Genomic DNA, 22339 nt, shown 5'->3' on the forward strand with positions numbered 1-22339 from the left:
AGGAATGCTGTTGAGCAATGGTTTGGGATGGGCACTGTCAGCATGTAAAATAGTGTTCCCTGATGTTTCTTTACGAAACAGAGACGAGGAAAGATTTCCTTCAGAGTCCAATCGTATTTCCAGGTCAAGGAAAGTGATCCTTGTCTGGCTACACTCCATTGTGAACTTAAGATTATACGAGTTAACCGCAAGAGTGTCTATAAATCTCGAGAGATGTTCTCGAGTACCTGTCCAAAAGAAAATGATATCGTCTATATACCTGTGCCACGAGGTAACGTGGCACAGGAAATCGACCAAGTCATGATTGGAAAAAAGGTCTTTTTCCCACCCCCCCAGGTACAAGTTGGCGTAGGATGGCGCACATTTAGTGCCCATGGCTACGCCTTGTACCTGGAGGAAGTGGGAAGTACCAAATACAAAGTGGTTACGTGTTAGGATAAATTTCAGGAGGTCAACAACAAATTGGTTGTATGCCTCAGAGCTAGGGCCTCTGTCTTGTAGCAGTTTAGAAATAACCTGAGTACCAGTATCATGGGGTATTGTGTTATACAGACTTTCTACATCCAAAGCCACCATCCACGTGTTTCCTGGAAGCTTTAGATTCTCAAGAACACGGAGAAGGTGTACTGTATCCTGTATATATGAAGGAAGAGCCTGAACATGTGGGCTCAGGTACTTGTCCACCAAAGCACTCGCATTTTCTGTCAAGCTTGAACATCCTGATATAATTGGGCGCACAGGGGGATTTTTTAGAGACTTATGAAGTTTGGGCAAGGCATAGAACGTGGGTATTCTACCATCTTTGACATTTAGGAATTTCCAGGTGTTAATGTCTATGATTCCCTTCTGGTAAGCAGAAAAGATGAGTTCATAATATTCGCAAGCGTAATTTTCAATAAGTGTACGTGAGATGGGTCTATACCAATCAGGGTTGTCAAGGATGTTGCGGCACATGATTTCATATGCCGCAACATCCATGACAACCACATTACCACCTTTGTCCGCAGGCTTTATAACTAAGCCAGCGTGGTTTTGAAGAGATCTCAAGGCCTGTCTTTGGGCTCCAGTCAAATTAGAGGAACGTGAAGTGGAAAAATCGGTATCTCTGATGGTCTTAGTTATTTGTTCAACGAATGCCCAGATGTTGGGATTCGTGGAAAGGTTAGGGAAATTGGTAGATTTGGGTTTGAAGGATAAGGGAGGAGGGAAGGATACTCCAGAGGCAACGATGCCGTGGTCATCAGATTGCCACTCACATTCGTCCTCTGTGCCACCTTCTTCAAGAAGTGTTAACAGGTCTTCGATGGCCTGGATTTCGGCCACCGTGGGAACAGTATTGTCTGAAGCTGAGGCTACCGTAGAAGTAACCATTGTTTTATCAAAAATGACCTTATACATCAATTTTCTTGCAAACAGTTGTATGTCTTTGACAAATCGAAATTTGTCAAATTCTGCTGAAGGACAGAAGGTGAGGCCTAATTGTAAAACTTTTATTTGGTGTTTAGTTAAAGGAAAAGACGAGAGATTGACCACATCTAGGTCAAGGGTATTAGATACAGGAGTAGTAGGGGCTACAGAGTTGGGCTCTGGGTTGAGTCCAAGGCTTGGGATAAAAAAATAGGAGCTAACTTGGGATCAATCGACTGGGATGCTGTGGGAAACATAGTAGTTAAAGTAGGTTCACTTACCCATCTTGCCATAGAAACAGGGAGTGCAGGTGGTGCCGGAGTGGTGATAGGAAGTGCTGAGTGAGAGGTACGAGTGGAGGTGAGTGGTGGTCGTGGTAGTGCTCGTGTGAGTGGGGTGGAAGTGCTCGTGGTTTTAGGTCGGGCCCCTAGGGGCTTAGTAGAGTGCGTAGTTCCAAAAGTGCGTCGAATAGAATCTGTAGAGGAAGTAGGTAGGTCATTCTTTCTTTTTTTAGGAATTCCATCTTGTGAAAGCTCGCGATAGATGGTAGATGAGCTGGAGGAAAAGGAGGTAGAAAAAACATTAGGTACTTCAGTGTTGTTTTTAGGTGCATTATCCGGATTTGATTTAGTGAAAGGTTTTTTGGGGGTATTTCCATCCCATCTATAGGCGTAGCCATTGGTATGGGCGAGTTTGTCCCGCAGAAACTTGTTTTCTTTGGCATTAATTATGTCTATTGTGTACTCCTCGAGGTGAGCGCGGAGGTCCTTCTCCCTCTGGGCAAATCTCGAGGAGGCTACATCTGCCGCCCGATCCACAAGCCATTCGTTAATAGAGACATCCAGAACTGCCAATTCCTTGTCATATTCCTCACAAAGCGTACGAATCATATTAAAAGAGCACATTTGTAAGTTATCTTCCCAAATCTTTTTAAGGGGGTCAGTGATTTTTTTGATATTGGGGAATATCTGGATTCTAAGTCCCCAGGGGACAATTTGATTCTCAACTGCTACAAGACAGAGGCCCTAGCTCTGAGGCATACAACCAATTTGTTGTTGACCTCCTGAAATTTATCCTAACACGTAACCACTTTGTATTTGGTACTTCCCACTTCCTCCAGGTACAAGGCGTAGCCATGGGCACTAAATGTGCGCCATCCATGCCAACTTGTACCTGGGGGGGTGGGAAAAAGACCTTTTTTCCAATCATGACTTGGTCGATTTCCTGTGCCACGTTACCTCGTGGCACAGGTATATAGACGATATCATTTTCTTTTGGACAGGTACTCGAGAACATCTCTCGAGATTTATAGACACTCTTGCGGTTAACTCGTATAATCTTAAGTTCACAATGGAGTGTAGCCAGACAAGGATCACTTTCCTTGACCTGGAAATACGATTGGACTCTGAAGGAAATCTTTCCTCGTCTCTGTTTCGTAAAGAAACATCAGGGAACACTATTTTACATGCTGACAGTGCCCATCCCAAACCATTGCTCAACAGCATTCCTTACAGCCAATACTTGCGTATCAGACGAAACTGTACGGATGAAGGTGACTTCTTTAAGGCCTCACATGAACTTTATGAAAGACTAAAAAGAAGAGGTTACAGTCATAACCTGCTAAAGCAGGCCTTCAACAAAGTTAGAAAATTGGATCGTAAAAAACTGATATTTTCTACCAAAAATAGGGATGATGTCCAGCCTGTCCGGGTTATAACCCAATATTCCCAACATCACAAGGAAATAAGAGACATTTTATGTAAATTTTGGCCTCTTTTGACAGCAGACAATACCATCAAAAAATACATTCAGTCTCAGCCTCAAATTACTTACCGTCGCTCTCCATCCCTAAGGGATAAAGTCACGGTGAGTCACCATACATCTAAACTTGAGTGTCTTTCAACTGTGCATGGCACATTTCCTTGTGGCCACTGCGACACATGTGAGTTCATCTACGATACATGCGAGAAACCGCTTCCCAATGGCCAAACATACAAAATTAAACATAAAGTTACGTGCCAGACTATTGGTGTAGTATATCTTGCCACATGCCTCTGTGGCAGTTACTATGTGGGTAAAACCAAACGCCAATTTTGTGTGAGGATTCGAGACCATATCAAGCCCTTATTGAAAGGGAAGACTTCTACCTCTATTAATCGACATATAGCACAGTATCATGAGTTTAATCCCCATGTCATAGGATTTACAGCATTAGAACACATCCCTGTACATGTAAGGGGTGGAGATATTGACCAGAAACTTTTACAGTTAGAAACCAAGTGGATACACATTTTGGATGCCACCAGATATCCTGGGCTCAATGAAAATATTAGTTTCAAACCCTTCTTATAAAAAACTCCTCTGTGATGTGGACTATATCAAGTTTTACTGTATTCATTTACTTTATTTATGTGTTTTCTTCATAATCCTCCCCTTAGCCCTCCCCATGCATAAGTTGGCTGTGTTGGATTGGGACACAGCCCCCCCTTTCCCTTCCTTTTCTTTTTCCTTTGGGAGAAAAAAATATACTTTCTCTTATTATGGGATACATCACGGTATATTTATGTTCAGTTAAGACACTTACTTTATTATCTTGTATATTATTGTAAATTATATGTTGACCTCTCTGTTTGATTGGTAGTTTATGAATCTTTATCACTATTACCTATGTATGGTTTTTGCGAGCTGTCAGGGCGACTTGTGTGAGCACACTCCAGGGACAAAAACCCCCCCCCCCTCTTTATTTTTCCTTCTGTAATCTGTCCCAATTTCATGCCTTGTGTGCAGGCGCTTCTTTGGGGTTTTACACATATCCCTGGACTGTTCTCGCCCACCTTTACCTTCTCCCTCTGTGTGCCTCGATGACGTCCCCGTGCCCTCGGATGCTCGGGCTTTCTCTTTCCCTTCCCATTCCCCTTCTTCCCCTTCTTTCTCTTCTTTTTCCCCCCCTCCCTTGCCTCTTTCCTCTCCTGTCTTTCCACTTTCCGGCCCATCTCCTTCCTTTTCTCCTTCTCTTCCCTTATTCCCTCTCAATCCCCTTTCTGGTTTCTCTATTGTCCCTGAGTCCCTGCTTCCTGATGTGGGGTTTATGCACTTTATCCGGTACTTTTAGCCTCCTACCGGGGACACACTTAGCTGTATGGACACCCAAGGGCGTAGGGAATTCCCTCTGCCCACCTTAGCCACGACGCATTGGAAATTTCTATTCTTTTCCAGGTATCACTCCGCTCTATGCGGCGTCTGACACCGCGTCCTGTCTGTGATGTTGATCACATCACCATGGACACCACCGCAATGCCTTCTGGATCTTGTAGGCCGGGACGGATTTGCGGTGGGCGCATGCGCCGTGGCTTCCTTTGTCCGCTCACACGTGCGGTGACGTCAGACGCCGCGCGTGTGTGGGGGGCATAAGAACGCCGGCATCCCAGGCCAGCACACTCGCCAGGGATGTTACAGGACACCGACGTATCAACCACCACTTGACTGGGTAGGTACTAGTATGGACCCTTAATGCTTGGCGCCTTAATAGACTTACTTCTTGTTCTTACTATCTTTTGCTTTTTGGTTTTTCCTATCTAGTGTTATCACTGGCTGCAGGCTTTACTTAGCCCAGCATTTCGCTTTATATCTACTCAATGGTAAGTGTGTACTTACCTTGCTTTTCGCTGGTGTAATCTACCTATGGATCAACCAAAGTGCATTTTGTGATTATACCTTCTCCCCCCCAGATAATCTTACAAGTGGCATATAAACTCTTCTCCTGTTTATGCAAATCATAGAGATACGTCTCCTATTGTTGCTTAAAGTTTCTCTCTAAGCTGAAGGACTTATCGGTGTCCTGCCATTCACTTTAAAGAGCACTATTTTGTAAGTACATTAATTGGAGACTCTTTAGTCCCATATAATGAATTTTCTCCACCAACTATTGGAACTTATATGACTTCTTTGAAAAATATGACATTATGATAAATGATCTTATTCTAAATAATTTATACCTCTTTAGATACATACTTGGCCAGGTCCTTTTTACTGCCCCCTGCAGCTACTCATTGTGATCTTGGCTGGAGGTTTAGTGCTGGAGGTGTGTGGGGGCCCCCCCTGGTGACTTGCAGGTATCTCATTTCCATCTATAGAATGTCTGGTTGGGTGATTGTTTCGGGATGGGGATCTCTGGGCTGCCCGATGTTGTGTGGGGACTTTCTCTTGGTGCCCTTTGGGTGGTGGTGGAGGTCAGTCTATACTGTCAAGGCAACAAAAAGTGTGGCGCTAGACAATGTCATATATTAATGAAAACAAACAAATTGGACAAAGAGGAAGGATCGTGAATAACTGTTTTTGAACATATAGTCCTCATATGAACCTCAAAGATGTATAGTCTATGTGGCAATATATTTAGGGAAGAATATTGAAGAATTATATTAACATCTTGACTGAAAATCCGCTCACTACCACCTAGAGTTGAGGAGGCTTACCGGATATGATGGACCCAATGGGGCGTACGCCGGATTGGGTCAAACAAGGCTTAGGTGGTGAGTGGCTGTATGTACTCAAGGGACGTGGCGGTCTCACGGGTTGGTTGTATTCATCCGGATGGTGCCAGGAGCTTGAAAAGTGTAGGTGGTCCCCCAGATGTAGGAGGTCATGTAGATCTCAAAAGAGTGGTAGGGTGTTCCGTAAGAGGACCCCTCAAATCCAACATTCAGCGGACCAGGAATAGATGCAGAGGAGTGGAAAAAGAAAAAGAGGGCCACATAGTGTGAATCCGAAAAAACTAAAAAATATTTATTTAAAGTAAAATAGATGTACACTCACATGTAGATCCAAATATTAAAACAGCGCTTGTTTGAGAAAAAGTGGCAACAATGGGGTCCTGCCCGACGCGTTTCGTCATCAAAAGACGTCATCAGGGGGGATCAAGTTCCCCCCTGATGACGTCTTTTGATGACGAAACGCGTCGGGCAGGACCCCATTGTTGCCACTTTTTCTCAAACAAGCGCTGTTTTAATATTTGGATCTACATGTGAGTGTACATCTATTTTACTTTAAATAAATATTTTTTAGTTTTTTCGGATTCACACTATGTGGCCCTCTTTTTCTTTTTCCACTCCTCTGCATCTATTCCTGGTCCGCTGAATGTTGGATTTGAGGGGTCCTCTTACGGAACACCCTACCACTCTTTTGAGATCTACATGACCTCCTACATCTGGGGGACCACCTACACTTTTCAAGCTCCTGGCACCATCCGGATGAATACAACCAACCCGTGAGACCGCCACGTCCCTTGAGTACATACAGCCACTCACCACCTAAGCCTTGTTTGACCCAATCCGGCGTACGCCCCATTGGGTCCATCATATCCGGTAAGCCTCCTCAACTCTAGGTGGTAGTGAGCGGATTTTCAGTCAAGATGTTAATATAATTCTTCAATATTCTTCCCTAAATATATTGCCACATAGACTATACATCTTTGAGGTTCATATGAGGACTATATGTTCAAAAACAGTTATTCACGATCCTTCCTCTTTGTCCAATTTGTTTGTTTTCATTAATATATGACATTGTCTAGCGCCACACTTTTTGTTGCCTTTTCATTTTACACTTTGTTGGTCGTGTTGGCTGCTTCCCTTGTCTTTCGTTTTGGGGTAGCGCAGAATAATCTATACCAGTCTATACTGTCAGCTCGCAAACATATATATATATATCTATTTAAATGATATTTTTTCTATTGTATCATTTATTCGATTACATCTACTGATTGTTATGTCATTTTCACAGAATTATTGTAGCGTTCTAGGTATTAACAACCTATCCCTGAAGAAGCCAACACTGGCGAAACATGTCGGATAATTAAAATACCTACCCTTCGCATTGGCCGTCACACCCATGAGGCCAAGCCCTGTGAAGTTCACTACAGATATGTTTTTAGCATTTATGCACACCTTGATTTTGTAATCTTTCTGTTTATATTTTTTATATACATGATATGTCTTAATAAAAATTATTTATTTTAAAAAATATACTGTGTTTTTCCTGGCACCGTCATAATCCCCATATTCCCTTCCTCTGACTTTATCAATAAACATTACTATTTTTTCTCAGAAACATGGCAAGCAGATTAGACACAAACATTATGGGGCAACCTCCAGATAGTATTTGTTAAGGGGAATTTAACAACGCCAAAGTATAAGGTACACCTATCATATTCCCCCTCCCCCCCCTCTCATGGGCCATTTCTAACATTATAGGGGGTGTGTGGAAATCTTGGACAGGTAACCCTCTTCACTTCATTGAGAGATGAATGCCTAAATAATGGGTATTACTTGGAACAGCCCCTCCTTAGTTACACTATTGGCAGACCACTGGACAGGTAAGAAGTGTCATAATACCAAGATATAAATACACACTGTACACATTTGAGGACATTTGGACATTCTGCTATTACCTATCAAGATAATAATAGGATCCAAAAACTTTAAACAGTACCATTTGAAAGTATACAGGCCGGCCCTTGCACTACATGCTTTGGGGAATTCATCCATACATCTGACCACAAAAGAGATGGGTATAGTGTGTATGTGTTTGGCAAAGTCAGCAGATAGATGATTGAGGATAGAGAATTGGGATCAGCTGACTTAGCAGTTGGGGGAAGGAGAGTTACTAAAAATTATTTGGGGACACCACAAAAAAAAAACCTCTGGCACTCTGCCAGAATTTAAAGCAATAATAACATTTCCAAACATTTTAGGGGGTGTTTGGGGTAAAGCACTACTATGGAGCTGAAAAAATACATTGTTAAGTGACTACATGAGGTGAATATAGGGCCAGGAGACACCATGCTGGGGAGGTTATTGAAGGGCAAATATGTATGAAGGACCTAAAATAATAATTACATACAAATCTAGCATGCATGAGGACAAAGGGGACATTCACAGCATATTCCAATCATGGTAATTAGGGAATGAGGAAAGAAATACAATATATTAGCAAACATTCAATACAATAAAATGTGATATTAAAGGATAAAATTCTTACCTTCATATACTCCTTCTGCAGGACCTGGATGATGGCAGAACAGGTCTCTGGGATAATGATCCCCAGAGCCTGGAGGGAGATGCCTGTCGAGAACTTCAAGTCCTGCAGGCTTCTCCCTGTCGCCAAATACCGCAGGGTAGCGACCAGCCTCTGCTCCGGAGTGATGGCTTACAATTTAAGTATCCCTGTAGGACAGCATAGCCATATCGCTGCCAACATTGCAGCAGCACAGCTGGGTCAGGAACACACCTTTAGTCTACTTATTAGACAATGAGAGAGACACTACAAATTGAAGAGTATAACTACCGGCTCACTCTACTGTCCCTTTCAATGACCATATTCCTTTTCAGCATATTGTGACTAGCTACTAGTACTGTCTCTTCCTATTTCCAGTCTAAGCATATTTCCCAACCTTCTAAGATGAGAAAGAGGGACACCTTAGTATAGCAGGGGTCTCCAAAGTATGGCTCTCCAGTTGTTCAAGAACTACAATTCCCCTCATGCCTAGTCATGTCTGTGAATGTCAGAGTTTTACAATGGCTCATGGGACGTGTAGTTTGGCAACAGCTGGAGGGCCGTAGTTTGGAGATCCCTGGTATAAGGTATTTAGGCAAAGGGCACACTCCTGCAATGCACCAATTTATGTAGACCATGAAGACTTATTATACAAAAAAAAAGATTGGTTAAATTGGGTGATTTTTTTTTTCATCACTACTTTCAAAGATAAAAATGCAATAATTTAGTGGTTAGATGTATGGTGGACTGCAGCAAAACATGTCCAATAACTGAATGTTGCATTTGTTTATAGAGGTCTATGCGTCAGACCAAAAAGAAGGATACATGCAAAGGGAAGAGAGCTTTGATACCTAAAGAGGGACAGTCCCTCCAAATCAGGGACAGTTGGGAGCTATGGCCTGAGTACTGCTTTACTGGGAATTACACCGAGGAAGTTGATACCAAGAAAAACGTATATAAGCCGTAGTTAAAAATACTGTGTGTATATATATATATATATATAATGATTTATGTTGCTTTATTTTAATGAGTTTTTTTATTTCCGCTCGAGCAGTTGAGAACCCCAAAGATGTGAAGTCTACTGTGGCCATCACCATCTGTGTCAGGTAATGCATAAACCAAAATATTAAAACATTTTAGCTGTATCTGTGGGAAATGAAGAGAGACAAGGGTTCTTATTCCTATAGACACATACAATGGGTTTTGGGCCAATTCTATTATTTTATATCTATGTTTTTATTATGTATATACATTTTTTTTTTCAATTAAATATTAAACTGCATGGGATTCCTCCACAGTCCATTACCAGGCCCTTTGGGTCTGGTATGAATATTAAGGGGAACCCGGAACCAAAATTTAAAAAAAAAAATAGCTTGGGGGTCCCCCCAAATTCCATACCAGGCCCTTCAGGTCTGGTATGGATATTAAGGGGAACCCGTGCCAATATTTAAAAAAAAAAAGGCGTGGGGACCAGACCCTTCAGATCTGGTATAGATTTTAAGGGGAACCCAGCACCAAAATTTAAAAAAAAATGACATGATACGGCTTGGGACAAGTCCTTTATTAAAAAATAAAAAATAAAACTGTCCCACAAAGTCTTCTTCTTCTCCTGCTCCACCGATGAAAAAAAAAAAAAAACGCGACCGACCCGCCTCCATTCGAGGCACCCGCCGTATGACGCGTCTTCACTTTGACAGTTCTTTTATAACTGAGGGCGTTTTTTTTTTTCTTTTTCGGTCCGTCAGTGGAGCAAGAGAAGAAGAAGACTTCGTGGGACATTTTTATTTTTTTATTTTTTAATAAAGGACTTGTCCCAAGCCGTGTCTTGCCATTTTTACCATTTTCACACTTTTTTGTGAAATGGTAGGGCTACACTTAAAAGCAGTGGCAAGCCTGCTGACCTCACAGGTTTGCGGATGTGACCGAACACTGCTGCTTTTACAATTAAACATCAAAACAGTGTTACGGACTTCTAAGTACTGCATTTCACTATGTAAGCGGAGTTTACTGTTAAAAATAACTGTGAAAAGCAAGACTCTGCTGGGTGTATAAAGATGTCCGCTTGCCGACTTCTAACTCCAGGCTTACTGTGAACGAGTGCGTGAGTGCCAAGATGGCCACGAGGCAACGTCACTTCGTCTGCGCATCACGCATGCGCAGTAGGCCGGATAGCGGCTTTCTGATGGGTAGCGGCTATCTGATAGAACACCGGCTCAGAGATGACACAATCATGTAAATCCTGGTGCCTGTGTATAGAACACCGGCATCTCAGTCCAGGAAGTAGATGTTGACCCTAGACGATGCCTGAACAAAGATGGCTCTGTCTGCCTGGAGAGAAAAGCAGATGAAGGCATGGTCAGTGATGTCTGGTAGAGGCATGTATGCACTTAACATGAAAACATACACCCAATGCCAGCAAAGCATCAGCCTCAGCAATTCCAGGTTTACATCTAAATAGACACTACATATATAGGAGCTGCATGACCTGCCAAAGGATTTGTTTTCCAATCCATTCAGCTCACTTTTATTCAGCTATTTTGCTGCATTTTAGTTGTTTGACATAATTGTTAATTAAATTTACTGATATATTTGTTAAAATTTTTAAGGTCCTTGAAAGCAAGTTATGCATCTGTAGCTGTGGTGGAAGTAGTTATGTTGTCTGGGTTCATCCCAGATACGTCTACCCTCGATAAAGTAAGTTTAAAATGATACTAAAGTCTCAGTTGTTTTTCTTTAAACATAACAAACATGTTATACTTACCTGTTCTGTGTAGTGGATTTGCACAGAGCAGCCCAGATCCTCCCCTTCTCAGGTCCCTCACTGGCGCTCCTGGCCCCTCCCCCCTGCTTAGTGCCCCCGCAGCAAGCAGCTTGCTATGGGGGCACCCGAGCTGAGCTACAGCTCCCTGTGTCCATTCTTACACGGAGCTGTGGCTGGGCCCCGCCCACTATCTCTCCTTATTGGCTCACTGACTTTGATTGACAGTAACGAGAGCCAATGGCACCCCTTGCTGTCTCAGCCAATGAGGAGGGAGAGTCCTGGGCAGCCAAGGCACTCCTGCAACATCACTAGATCGAGGGGGCTCAGGTAAGTATTGGGCGGCTGAGGGAGGCTGCTGCACACAGAAGGTTTTTTATCTTAATGCATATGCATTAAGATAAAAAACCTTCTGACTTTACAACCACACTGGCGTGGCTGTAATTAAGGACAATATGACTGGTGTGGTAGTGATTGGGGACACTGGGAGTAGTGTGGTAGTGATTGGGGACACTGGGAGTAGTGTGGTAGTGATTGGAGACACTGGGAGTAGTGTGGTAGTGATTGGGGACACTGGGAGTAGTGTGGTAGTGATCGGGGACACTGGAAGAAGTGTGGTAGTGATCGGGGACACTGGGAGTAGTGTGGTAGTGATCGGGGACACTGGGAGTAGTGTATTAGTGATCGGGGACACTGGGAGTAGTGTGGTAGTGATCAATGACACTGGGAGTGGTGTGGTAGTGATCAGGGACACTGGGAGTAGTGTGGTAGTGATCGGGGACACTGGGAGTAGTGTGGTAGTGATCGGGGACACTGGGAGTAGTGTGGTAGTGATCAATGACACTGGGAGTGGTGTGGTAGTGATCAGGGACACTGGGAGTAGTGTGGTAGTGATCGGGGACACTGGGAGTAGTGTGGTAGTGATCATGGACACTGGGAGTAGTGTGGTAGTGATCGGGGACACTGGGAGTAGTGTGGTAGTGATCGGGGACACTGGGAGTAGTGTGGTAGTGATCGGGGACACTGGGAGTAGTGTGGTAGTGATTGGGGACACTGGGAGTAGTGTGGTAGTGATCAGGGACACTGGGAGTAGTGTGGTAGTGATCAGGGACACTGGGAGTAGTGTGGTAGTGATCGGGGACACTATATCTGGTGTGGCAGTGATCAGAGATACTATAATTGGTGTGATGGTTATTTACACTGACTGTTGACAGTATGTAAAAGAAAAAAAATGTTATATTTTTTTTATTACTATTTTTTTTTTTTACAATTTTTTTTACATATTGTGACAGGAGTAGTGTAGTATCACCATAGTGACAACAATGCTCTAGGGGAGATTTGGAATTTTTTTTTTTTTTTTATACTATGATTGCTTATTACAGTGATGATCACCGTATATAGTAAGCAATCATTTTAACTGTGTTTGGCATCCATTTATGATACCATTGTATACTTTTGTGATTGCTGTGATTGGCCACAGGTCACAAGGCTAATCACAGTGGCCCAGTAACCAGATCGGTGATCTGCTGTGTCTGTGGGACACAACGGTCACAAATTGCACTGCTGTGCCTCCCCTTGGGGTGCCAACGAGGCGAGCGAGCAGGAGGACATACCGCTACATGCTCCTGGAACAAGGAAGCTTTTGCCTGGCCGTTTACAGTGGCCAGGAGGGAGGTGGTTAAAAACTCTTACAGTATGAACAGAGATAAGCTTCCAGTTTATTCCCAGCAGAAGTTAGGACTCAATTTTGCCTCTTGAGTCTTTTGTCCCAATGTCAAAGTTTTAGCCCATTCAACAGGAACCAAACATGTCCTGCTACTGTAGCACCCTCTAGTGTGTGCTTGAAGGCAAATAGGCAAACCATATCCTGACTCATGCTGTAAATTTGTGAGTCTATAATTGGGTCAGGATTATTGGAGTTCAGGGTTGGATGACGCATCTCAGCAGATCTGGTGCCTCCCCCTGTTTCCAGAGTGTTGGCTGGGCGGAGGCTAGGAGGAATTGCTCAGCATATTTAGAGGTCTCTGGCCAATCCCCGGGATTGGGCCTGGCAGGAAGCCTTTAAATATTGATGAGCCATGCCAGCAGGGGCAGTCAGGTGGAAGATGGCGATATAGTGTTGAGGAGGCTGTCGGTGGCCCTGAGGGGTGCGCCCTAGTCTGGGGGGTGACCAGGGCTTGGGTGCTGGAAGGATCCTTCCAAATACACAAGGGAGGAGGATTTCCTGGAGGTACAGGAGCAAAAAGAGGAGAGAGTGAGTAATGCAACACTGTTGGGACTAACAAAGGGGGGAGACTGCCACATGTAGCCAGTCTCCGTTGAAGACAGAGGTGGGCTTAAGTCTTCTACCTTTGCCCTGAGAGATCTCCAGAGAGTCACCCGGGTGGGTTGATGAAGAGTCAGTCAGGTGGACTGGTGTAGAGCAGTGGCCACCTGTCCATAGGGGCGCACGAGCGCCCCCCCCCCAGCAATCACAAAAAAATTAGGAAAATAAAGAAAAATTAAAAAAAAGGCCCTTTAAAAAAAAAAAAATAGAAAAAAATGTCCTTTAAGTGCATTGTGTTCGGGCGCCGGACACAGTGCATATGGGAAGCACAACGTCAATGCAATCACGAGATTGCAGATGAGGCGCTTCATTTGCAGGCTTCTGAGTTGGCTTGTGGCGCAGTCCATTGCACTGGACTACTTCCGCTTGTCCGTAGTATCACTTAACTCGAAGGTGCTTTGTTCTCCGAGTTAAGACGTCACTTCCGGTTTCCCTGTGCCAGTGGTAAACCGGAAGTGATGTCAGAAGCTCCGTGGAACGCACGGCCCGAGCGGAGCTGGCAAGTAAGGCTCCAATAGGCTGCAAAATAGGTGAACTGCGAGCGCCATGCTTGGCGCTCGCAGTCCACTCAGCTGTTTTAGGAAAGCAAATGACTATTCGCTTTCCTAACACTGAGCCGCCTCTCCACCAATCAGGTGCTCGGGTCTGTTACCTGTCACCTGATTGGCTGAAACAAAAGGCGCCCCTATTGGACACCTATCAGGAGGAGAGGACGGGAGATGAGGCAGGAGACATATGAAGGACCCCACTCGTCGCAGTCACCTGCTGCCCCACAGACACAGGGTAAGTGCTGGGCCCAGCAGGGGGCACACTGGCAGTATTTAATGGGCACACTGGCAGCATTTGATGGGCACACTGGCAGCATATGATGGGCAGTTGAGCACACTGGCAGCATTTGATGAGCACGGTGGCTGCATTTGATGGCACAGTGGCTGCAATTGATGTTTTTTTCTTCAAATTTTTTTCAGTTTGTTTGCGCCCCCCCAAACAATTTTGAGCACCAGCCACCACTGGTGTAGAGAGACAGCCAGGAGGGCTAGTGGAAGAGGCAGCTGCAGCCAGGTTCAGAATTGCCTGAAGAAGTGGTGCTGGATCAGTGGAGACAGAGGAAGGAGATAAAAAGCGCAGTTTCACTCCACATGCTGTTTGAAGGGACTGTGAGTTCCTGCCCATAATTGGGCTGTTACTGAACTGACAAGGAGTCTGTCGGTTCCATCAGGTGTGAATCAGCAGAAGTGTGTGCAGGAGGAAAGCTGAAGAGGAGTCTGTACAGTATATAGAAAGTTGTCCCTGAAGTTCTTGTTACAGTCAAGTGGGCATCCCATAAACTCCATATCCCCATCCAAGTTGTTAACCCCCTAATAAAAAACAAAGCTAAGGACTGTTTTCTGACTCTGAGTGCCTGTGAAGATTCTGTGTGCCTGGCTGTGCAGGAGTGGGGGGATCCCTGTTCTTTGCAGCTCCTATATGGGGTATGCTACACTACTAAATATGACAGCTTCCTTCTTCCGCTGTTAATGGTTCTATATATTTGTACAAAAATTCTCATCAGTACATTCGATGACTTCATGAATGTTCAAAGTACATAAAAAAACTCTTATGCTGCGTACACACGACTGGTTTTTCCGGCAGAATAAACTCTGACGGTTTTTCTGACGGAGTTCCGATGGAGTTCCGACGGAGTTCCGCTGAAATGGACTTGCATACACATGATCACACCAAAGTCCAATCATTTAGAATGCGGTGACGTACAACACGTACGACGGAACTAGAAAAAGGAAGTCAAATAGCCAGTAGCCAATAGCTGCCCTTGCGTCGTTTTTGGTCCATCGGAACAGCATACAGACGAACAGTTTTCCCGATAGGAATTGATTCCGTCGGAAAGATTTAAAACATGTTCTATTTCTAGGTCCGTCAGAATTTTACGAAAGAGAAGGTCCGATGAAGCCCACACACGATCGGACTATCCGATGGAATGATTCTGTCGGACCTTTTCTGCCGGAAAGTCCGACCGTGTGTACGTGGCATTACTTTTAACCTTCAGTTAATAAATGAATGAACCTTCCGCAAAGAATACCACATTCACTGTTTGAAATTTGTTTGTGCAACAAAAACTTTCCATCCTACTCCTTCAAATTTTTTCATCACTGTGGTTGGAAACTAATGTCGGTTCGACCCCCTGTTTGATTGAACATTCTTAAAATGAAAAATTTTGAACAAAATTCTATTTGTAAATGGCAAGATTAAATCCAAATTTCTGTCTTAAGCCCCGTACACACGTTCGGATTGTTTGCCAACAAAACCGTGGAATTTTGCCCGAAGGGCGTTGGCCCAAACTTGTCTTGCATACACACGGCCACACAATTGTTGGCCAACAAATACGAATGTCGTGACATACTACGTTGTTTTTCAGCTCTTTAGCGCTACACTTTGGGCTCCTTCTGCTAATTTCGTGTTAATAGAAGTTTGGTGAGTGTTGATTTGCGCTTTTCTTTTCACACTTTTCATTTAGCGCTTTTCAGTTCATGTTTTTCATTTCGTGTTTTTCAGTTTGTTTCTGAAAGGCCGTTTGTCAACCAGACATGTTATGGAATCTGAGGAGATAAAGTGTTATTTATTATTGGCCTTGGAGTTATTGCTTTGACATTATTTTTTTGGTTGAATAATGATTTGATTTGTTATATTTTGTATATTTTTGGATGCATAGAATGCACTTCTTGGTTAAGTTCTATTGGCAGATAGCATGTCTAATTTTATTTGTTTTCTTTTTTTAATGCACAATAAAAAAATTGTGAAGAATAATACTTGGCTATGTGTTTTACTTCAAATGACAGTTTGGGAGTAGGCAGTTACATTTTAAAAAATACAATGTAAAATTAACAAGGGACACCAACATAGTTGTATCTTTGATCTTAAAAACTACGGAATAATGTTGTTGTGGTAACTTGCCCAAATAAAAAAAAAAGCATAATAATATTATTCTTGATATCACTAGAAAAAAAGCCTTTGAAAATTTGTTTGCAATAATTCCATCAGTATCACCAGCAAAGTAGCTTCATTATTATCCCATTAAAGAAGAAGAGAATGTGCGCTGCATTTCAAGATTTCATAATTTGCCACGTCACGAATGTTAATTCTCCATTACGAACGCTAGTTCACAAGACCGACCACTTCTGGCTCGTCCTTGCTTCTAAACATGTGTGTTTGTACTTTGGACTTTTGTCCGACAGACTTATGTACACACGCTCGGAAAATCCAACAACAGACATTTGTCCGCGGAAAATTTATAAACCTGCCATCCAACATTTGTCCATGGAAAGTTGGTCAACAATTATTTGATGGAGCGTACACATGGTCGGATTTTCCACCAACAGCCTGTCATCACACATTTCCTGTCGGAAAATCTGATCGTGTGTACGAGGCTTTATACTGTAAGGTGCAAGAATCTGGAATTATTATTGTGGACAACCATGAATAGACCCAACAGTCATTTTAAGGGCTACCTTTATGTGTTTGTCAGCAGCATCTTCTGTTGCTTTTTAGTTGATGCTTTGGCTGCCCCCCCCTTTTCTTTTTTCTTTTTTTCCTTTTGTAGGGGGAAGTTGTGTTATTGACTTTCATCTTATTTCATGTCTTTCTTTTTTTTCAGTTTCTGGTGGGAAAAAAAACTAATTAAAAAGGGTATTGGGTTTAAGCCCTTTGAGTAAGCCTGTGACAGACCCAACCAGAACAGGGGCTTTTGGAGGGGACTGCCGGGTGGCCTCTTGCCTACTGACTATGGGCCCTGGCTTTTAAGGGAACACTACTCTTTGGGATTTGTGTGCCTGGGGGACCCTTGGAGTGGTCTTGCTTTGGATTCGGGATTGTTTTCCCAAAACACACAGACTCTGGGAATCTAGGCCCGGGATCCATATTTGGGGCCTCTATGCCTCAAACCAACAATGACTGTAGATGTTAATGTAATCAGCTCAAACCACTGGGGCCTCCTGGTATAATGTGTTTATTGTAAGTAGGTCTCTCCCATAGTGTGCCTCCTAAGTGTCTTTCTCCCATTGTTAATGGAGTCACCTATTGTTTCTGTCTCTCTGCTCATCTTTGTGTTTTTACTTTTAATATTGTGTATTGTACAGTACTTTGTATTCAGGTTCGTAGGTGCTGAACGGTCTGGTGACCTAGGCTGGTTTAAGTGGCTAGTTGTTCATTCGTTCATGTTAATTAAATCACTGTCAGCTATTAGTTACTAGAGATGGAGTAGCATACTGTTTATGTTGGCTGTTTCTTAGTTATGTCAATTATATTCTTGTATACAGTTTCATTTGCATACCATAATGTGATCAGCCTCACCTGATTGTGTGGTATATACATTCTGTGTGAGTTTGCATGTGCATCTTGTATGTGTTCAAAGATTGGGGTAAAAATGGCTGAAGGAAGCATCTAATTGGGGTGCCAAGTGGTTCCGTCACAAAGCCCTTTTACACAAAACACTTTATCTGGGAGGTTCCAAGGGCGAGGGCTGTTATAGTGATTGTTGGCTACAATAATATGGAACTTATATGACGTCATCAGTGTCTATAGAGTTCCCATTTCCTGTCTAAGTGTTGGAGTGTGGGCGGTGCAGAGGGCAGAACGGAAGGAATCTGGGTGACTTCTAATATATATATTGTTTTTTTTGGGGTTATAGTGTTTTTTTTGTTTGTTAGTCAGTGAGGTCCAGTATATTTTATATCCATGTACTTTGTTAGGGTCTTTATTTTCAGCACATCTCTGCAGTGTGAACTGCGAGGTGGTTAAAAATGTTATATAGCTAAACGCTGAGTTTCGGTCACATTACTCATACTATATTTTTCCATTAATGACAGCTAAAGGAAAGAAAGGACATGAGCATTGACTTCAACCTTTCTAAAGGTCCTCTCATTTTCTACCTAAGCAAGGTAAGCATAAAAGGAATGTAAATAAATTATATATATATATATATATATATATTTATGTACAGTTGTGCTCATAAGTTTACATGCCATGGCAGAATTTATGATTTTTTGGCCATTTTTCAGAGAATATGAATGATAACACAAACACTTTTCTTTCACTCATGGTTAGCGTTTGGCTTAAGTCATTTATTATCAATCAACTGTGTTTACTCTTTTTAAATCATATTGACAACAGAAACTACCCAAATGACCCTGATCAAAAGTTTACGTACCCTGGTGATTGTGGCCCGATAACATGCACACAGCAAAGAACAAAGAGAAGCACACCGCTCCAGGCAAAATCAGGTGCAGAATGGATTACAGGTACAGACCTCGGCTCACCACAGTGGAAGATGAACAAGACAAGGAATTGGTCGCACACTGGAACTCCAAATTATCTCAATGTCATCTTTATTATCAAAAGGGTCAGACAGATACAGGCAGGACTTTTTTTCAGCAGGAACTAGGGGGAACTCAGTTCCACCATCTCTGGCTCAGGTCTTCTGCTCCCTGCTCACCACTATCACTTGGTAACATTGAAGTCCAGCTTCTTCATTTAGAATTGATAGCTTATTTCCCAGTAGCTCCCACCACAGCTCATATCTCCTGCGCAGATCCCACTGAGTGACGGACAGGGATCAGGGAGATACAGAACAGGTACCCAGGGTTCAGTGCAGTCATGGGCAGGAGAGGGTGCATGGTAGGCTGCACCCTCTGTGGTCTCCATTTTTTCCCTGGTGACAAGTTGTTGATGCTCCTACTGCATGATCTCCCTTGCAAGTGACTGTAGTATAGTATAGTATGCTGGGAGGTTCTACAGCCTGATAGGTGTTTTAGCTTAATATTGCAACAAAGGTAAGACATATGACAGATGGTGAAGCTTTTAAGGAGGGGGGGGGGGGATGAGGGCAGTGGAGGGAGGGGGCTGTATGCAGAGGGAAGAGCTACTATTTGATGCCATTTGGCAGGTATGTGTGTGTGGTGGGTATGGTTGAGTTCCTGCACCTATTCTCTGAGAAAAAAAGCCCTGGTTACCATTGCCTGTATCTGTCTGACCCTTTTTACAATAAAGATGACATTGAGATAATTTGGAGTTCCAATGTGCGACCAATTCCTTGTCTTGTTCGTCTAACATGCACACAAGTTGACACAAAGGGGTTTGAATGGCTATTAAAGGTAACCATCCTCACCTGTGATCTGTTTGCTTGTAATTAGTGTGTGTGTGCTCATGGGACGTACTTGGACAATGATCCAAAACACAAGGCCAAGTCGACCTGTCATTGGCTACAGCAGAATAAAGTGAAGGTTCTGGAGTGGCCATCTCAGTCTCCTGACCTCATTATCATTGAGCCACTCTGGGGAGATCTCAAATGTGCAGTTTATGCAAGACAGCCCAAGAATTTACAGGTAAAAATAAATAAATACCGCGCTAAAGAATTACATAATTTGAGAACCAAAGCTGCAACAAAAACCATCAAATATCCCTATGGTGCAAATAAAGTAATAAAATAAGTTGCACTAAAAATGAACAATCACAATTAAAGTGACACGAAGTGCAAATAACAAATACTACAATGGTAATCATTCAGAAAATGTCCATATGCACAAATCAATGAATATAACACAAGTTAATATTGAATACAAAAAAATTGATGAATATATGGAGAGATGAATAAAGATGAACTAAGTCCAATTAGGGTATGAATTCCAATGCCCGTCGACCTTCGCTGAAAGGAAGGGATAGGGAAAGGAGAAAGGGGTCTCAGTCTGAAGAGAAGGAGCTCTGTAAGTGGGAACCCTTACCAGAACAGGTGGACCCCCTCAAGAGTGGGGTCTTAAGCGCAGGCAGATTAAGCCTTCTGCAAGGACTGATGAATCTCCAGTACCTCCAGCGTCTTCCAGCAATGAGCGGGGATCACTTCAGCAGGGTGCGGTAAAAAACCTGACAGGCAGACACTCTGATCTAAAAAATACACTCGGAAACAAAGGGACTCCAATTGTGAAGTAACGTTTAAAAGGAGGAGAGGCTTTAATGCTTATAAGGACAACCTCTGGATATGATGCTGAGCACGTGCACTTAACTTCTTTGGTGGACCATGGCTAGGCCTGTTCTGAGTGGAACCTGTCCTGTTAAACCGCAGTATGGTCTTGGCCACCGTGCTGCAGCTCAGTTTCAGGGTCTTGGCAATCTTCTTATAGCCTAGGCCATCTTTATGTAGAGCAACAATTCTTTTTTTTAGATCCTCAGAGAGTTCTTTGCCATGAGGTGCCATGTTGAATTTCCAGTGACCGGTAGAGAGTGAGAGCGATAACACCAAATTTAACACACCTGCTCCCCATTCACACCTGAGACCTTGTAACACTAACCAGTCACATGACACCGGGGAGATAAAATGGCTAATTGGGCCCAATTTGGACATTTTCACTTAGGGGTGTACTCACTTTTGTTGCCAGCGGTTTAGACATTAATGGCTGTGTGTTGAGTTATTTTGAGGGGACAGCAAATTTACACTGTTATACAAGCTGTACACTCACTACTTTACATTGTAGCAAAGTGTCATTTCTTCAGTGTTGTCACATGAAAAGATAGAATAAAATATTTACAAAAATGTGAGGGGTGTACTTACTTTTGTGAGATAAGTGAGATACTGTATTTATTTATATATGTGTGTGTGTGTATGTATGTATATTATTTCTTTTTTAATTGCCAATTTTTAATATTCTTCTGCAACACTGATTTACATTGAAATGCATCCGTATCTGTATACATAACATGTGATGTACATCCCTTCTCAGGTTTTTATTGATGTCTGTGTCCCAAAGGAATATAGGTATAAATACAGGAACACACACACACACACTGTATTAGGTACACCTTGCTAGTACCGGGTTGGACCCCCCTTTGCCTTCATTCTTCATGGCAAAGATTCAACAAGGTGTTGGAAACATTCCTCAGAGTTTTTGGTCCATTTTGACATGATAAAATAAAGCCGTTGCTGCAGATTTGTTGGCTGCATATCCATGATCTAAATCTCTCATTCCACCACATCCCAAAGGTGCTCTATTGGATTGAGATCTGGTGAGTGTGGAGACCATTGGAGTACAGGGACCTCATTGTCCAGTGGTGAGATGATTGGAGCTTTGTGACATGGTGCATTATCCTGCTGGAAGGAGCCATCAGAAGATGGGTACACTGTAGTCATAAAGGGATGGACATGGTCAGCAACAATACTCAGGTAGGCCATGGGGTTTAAACAATGCTCAATTGGTACTAAGGGGCCCAAAGTGTGCCAATAAAATATCCCCCACACCATTACACCACCACCAGCCTGAACCGAAGATACAAGGCAGGATGGATCCATGATTTCATGTATCCAAATTCTGACCCCACCATCTAAATGTCGAAGCTGAAATCAAGACTCATCAGACCAGGCAACGTTTTTCCAATCTTCTATTGTTCAATTTTGGTGATCCTGCGCGAATTGTAGCCTGAGTTTCCTGTCATTAGCTGAGAGGAGTGGCACCCGGTGTGGTCTTCTGCTGCTGTAGCCCATCTGCTTCAAGGTTTGATGTGTTGTGCATTCAGAGATGGTATTCTGCATACCTTGGTTGTAACGAGTGGTTATTTGAGTTACTGTTGCCTTTCTATCATCTAGAACCAGTCCGCCCATTCTCCTCTGACCTCAACAAGGTATTTTCCTCCACACAACTGCCACTCACTGGATATTTTCTCTTTTTCAGACCATTCTCTGTAAACCCGAGAGATGGTTGTGTGTGAAAATCCCAGTAGATCAGCAGTTTTTTAAATGCTCAGACCAGCCAGTCTGGCACCAA

The 22339-nt window shown here is 43.1% G+C and overlaps 1 protein-coding gene across 1 annotated transcript in view; it reads left to right on the forward strand.

Moving 5' to 3' along the window:
* LOC141134076 (complement C3-like) overlaps positions 1-22339 on the forward strand; it is a 77476-nt gene that overhangs the window by 17363 nt on the left and 37774 nt on the right. The window contains exons 4-6 of the mRNA XM_073623662.1: positions 9509-9560; positions 11061-11148; positions 18398-18469. Of these exons, the coding sequence (XP_073479763.1) occupies positions 9509-9560; positions 11061-11148; positions 18398-18469 (212 nt within the window). The remainder of the gene's footprint in view (positions 1-9508; positions 9561-11060; positions 11149-18397; positions 18470-22339) is intronic.

This window comes from Aquarana catesbeiana, linkage group LG03 (assembly GCF_042186555.1).
Source record: "Aquarana catesbeiana isolate 2022-GZ linkage group LG03, ASM4218655v1, whole genome shotgun sequence".
Taxonomy (NCBI): domain Eukaryota; kingdom Metazoa; phylum Chordata; class Amphibia; order Anura; family Ranidae; genus Aquarana; species Aquarana catesbeiana.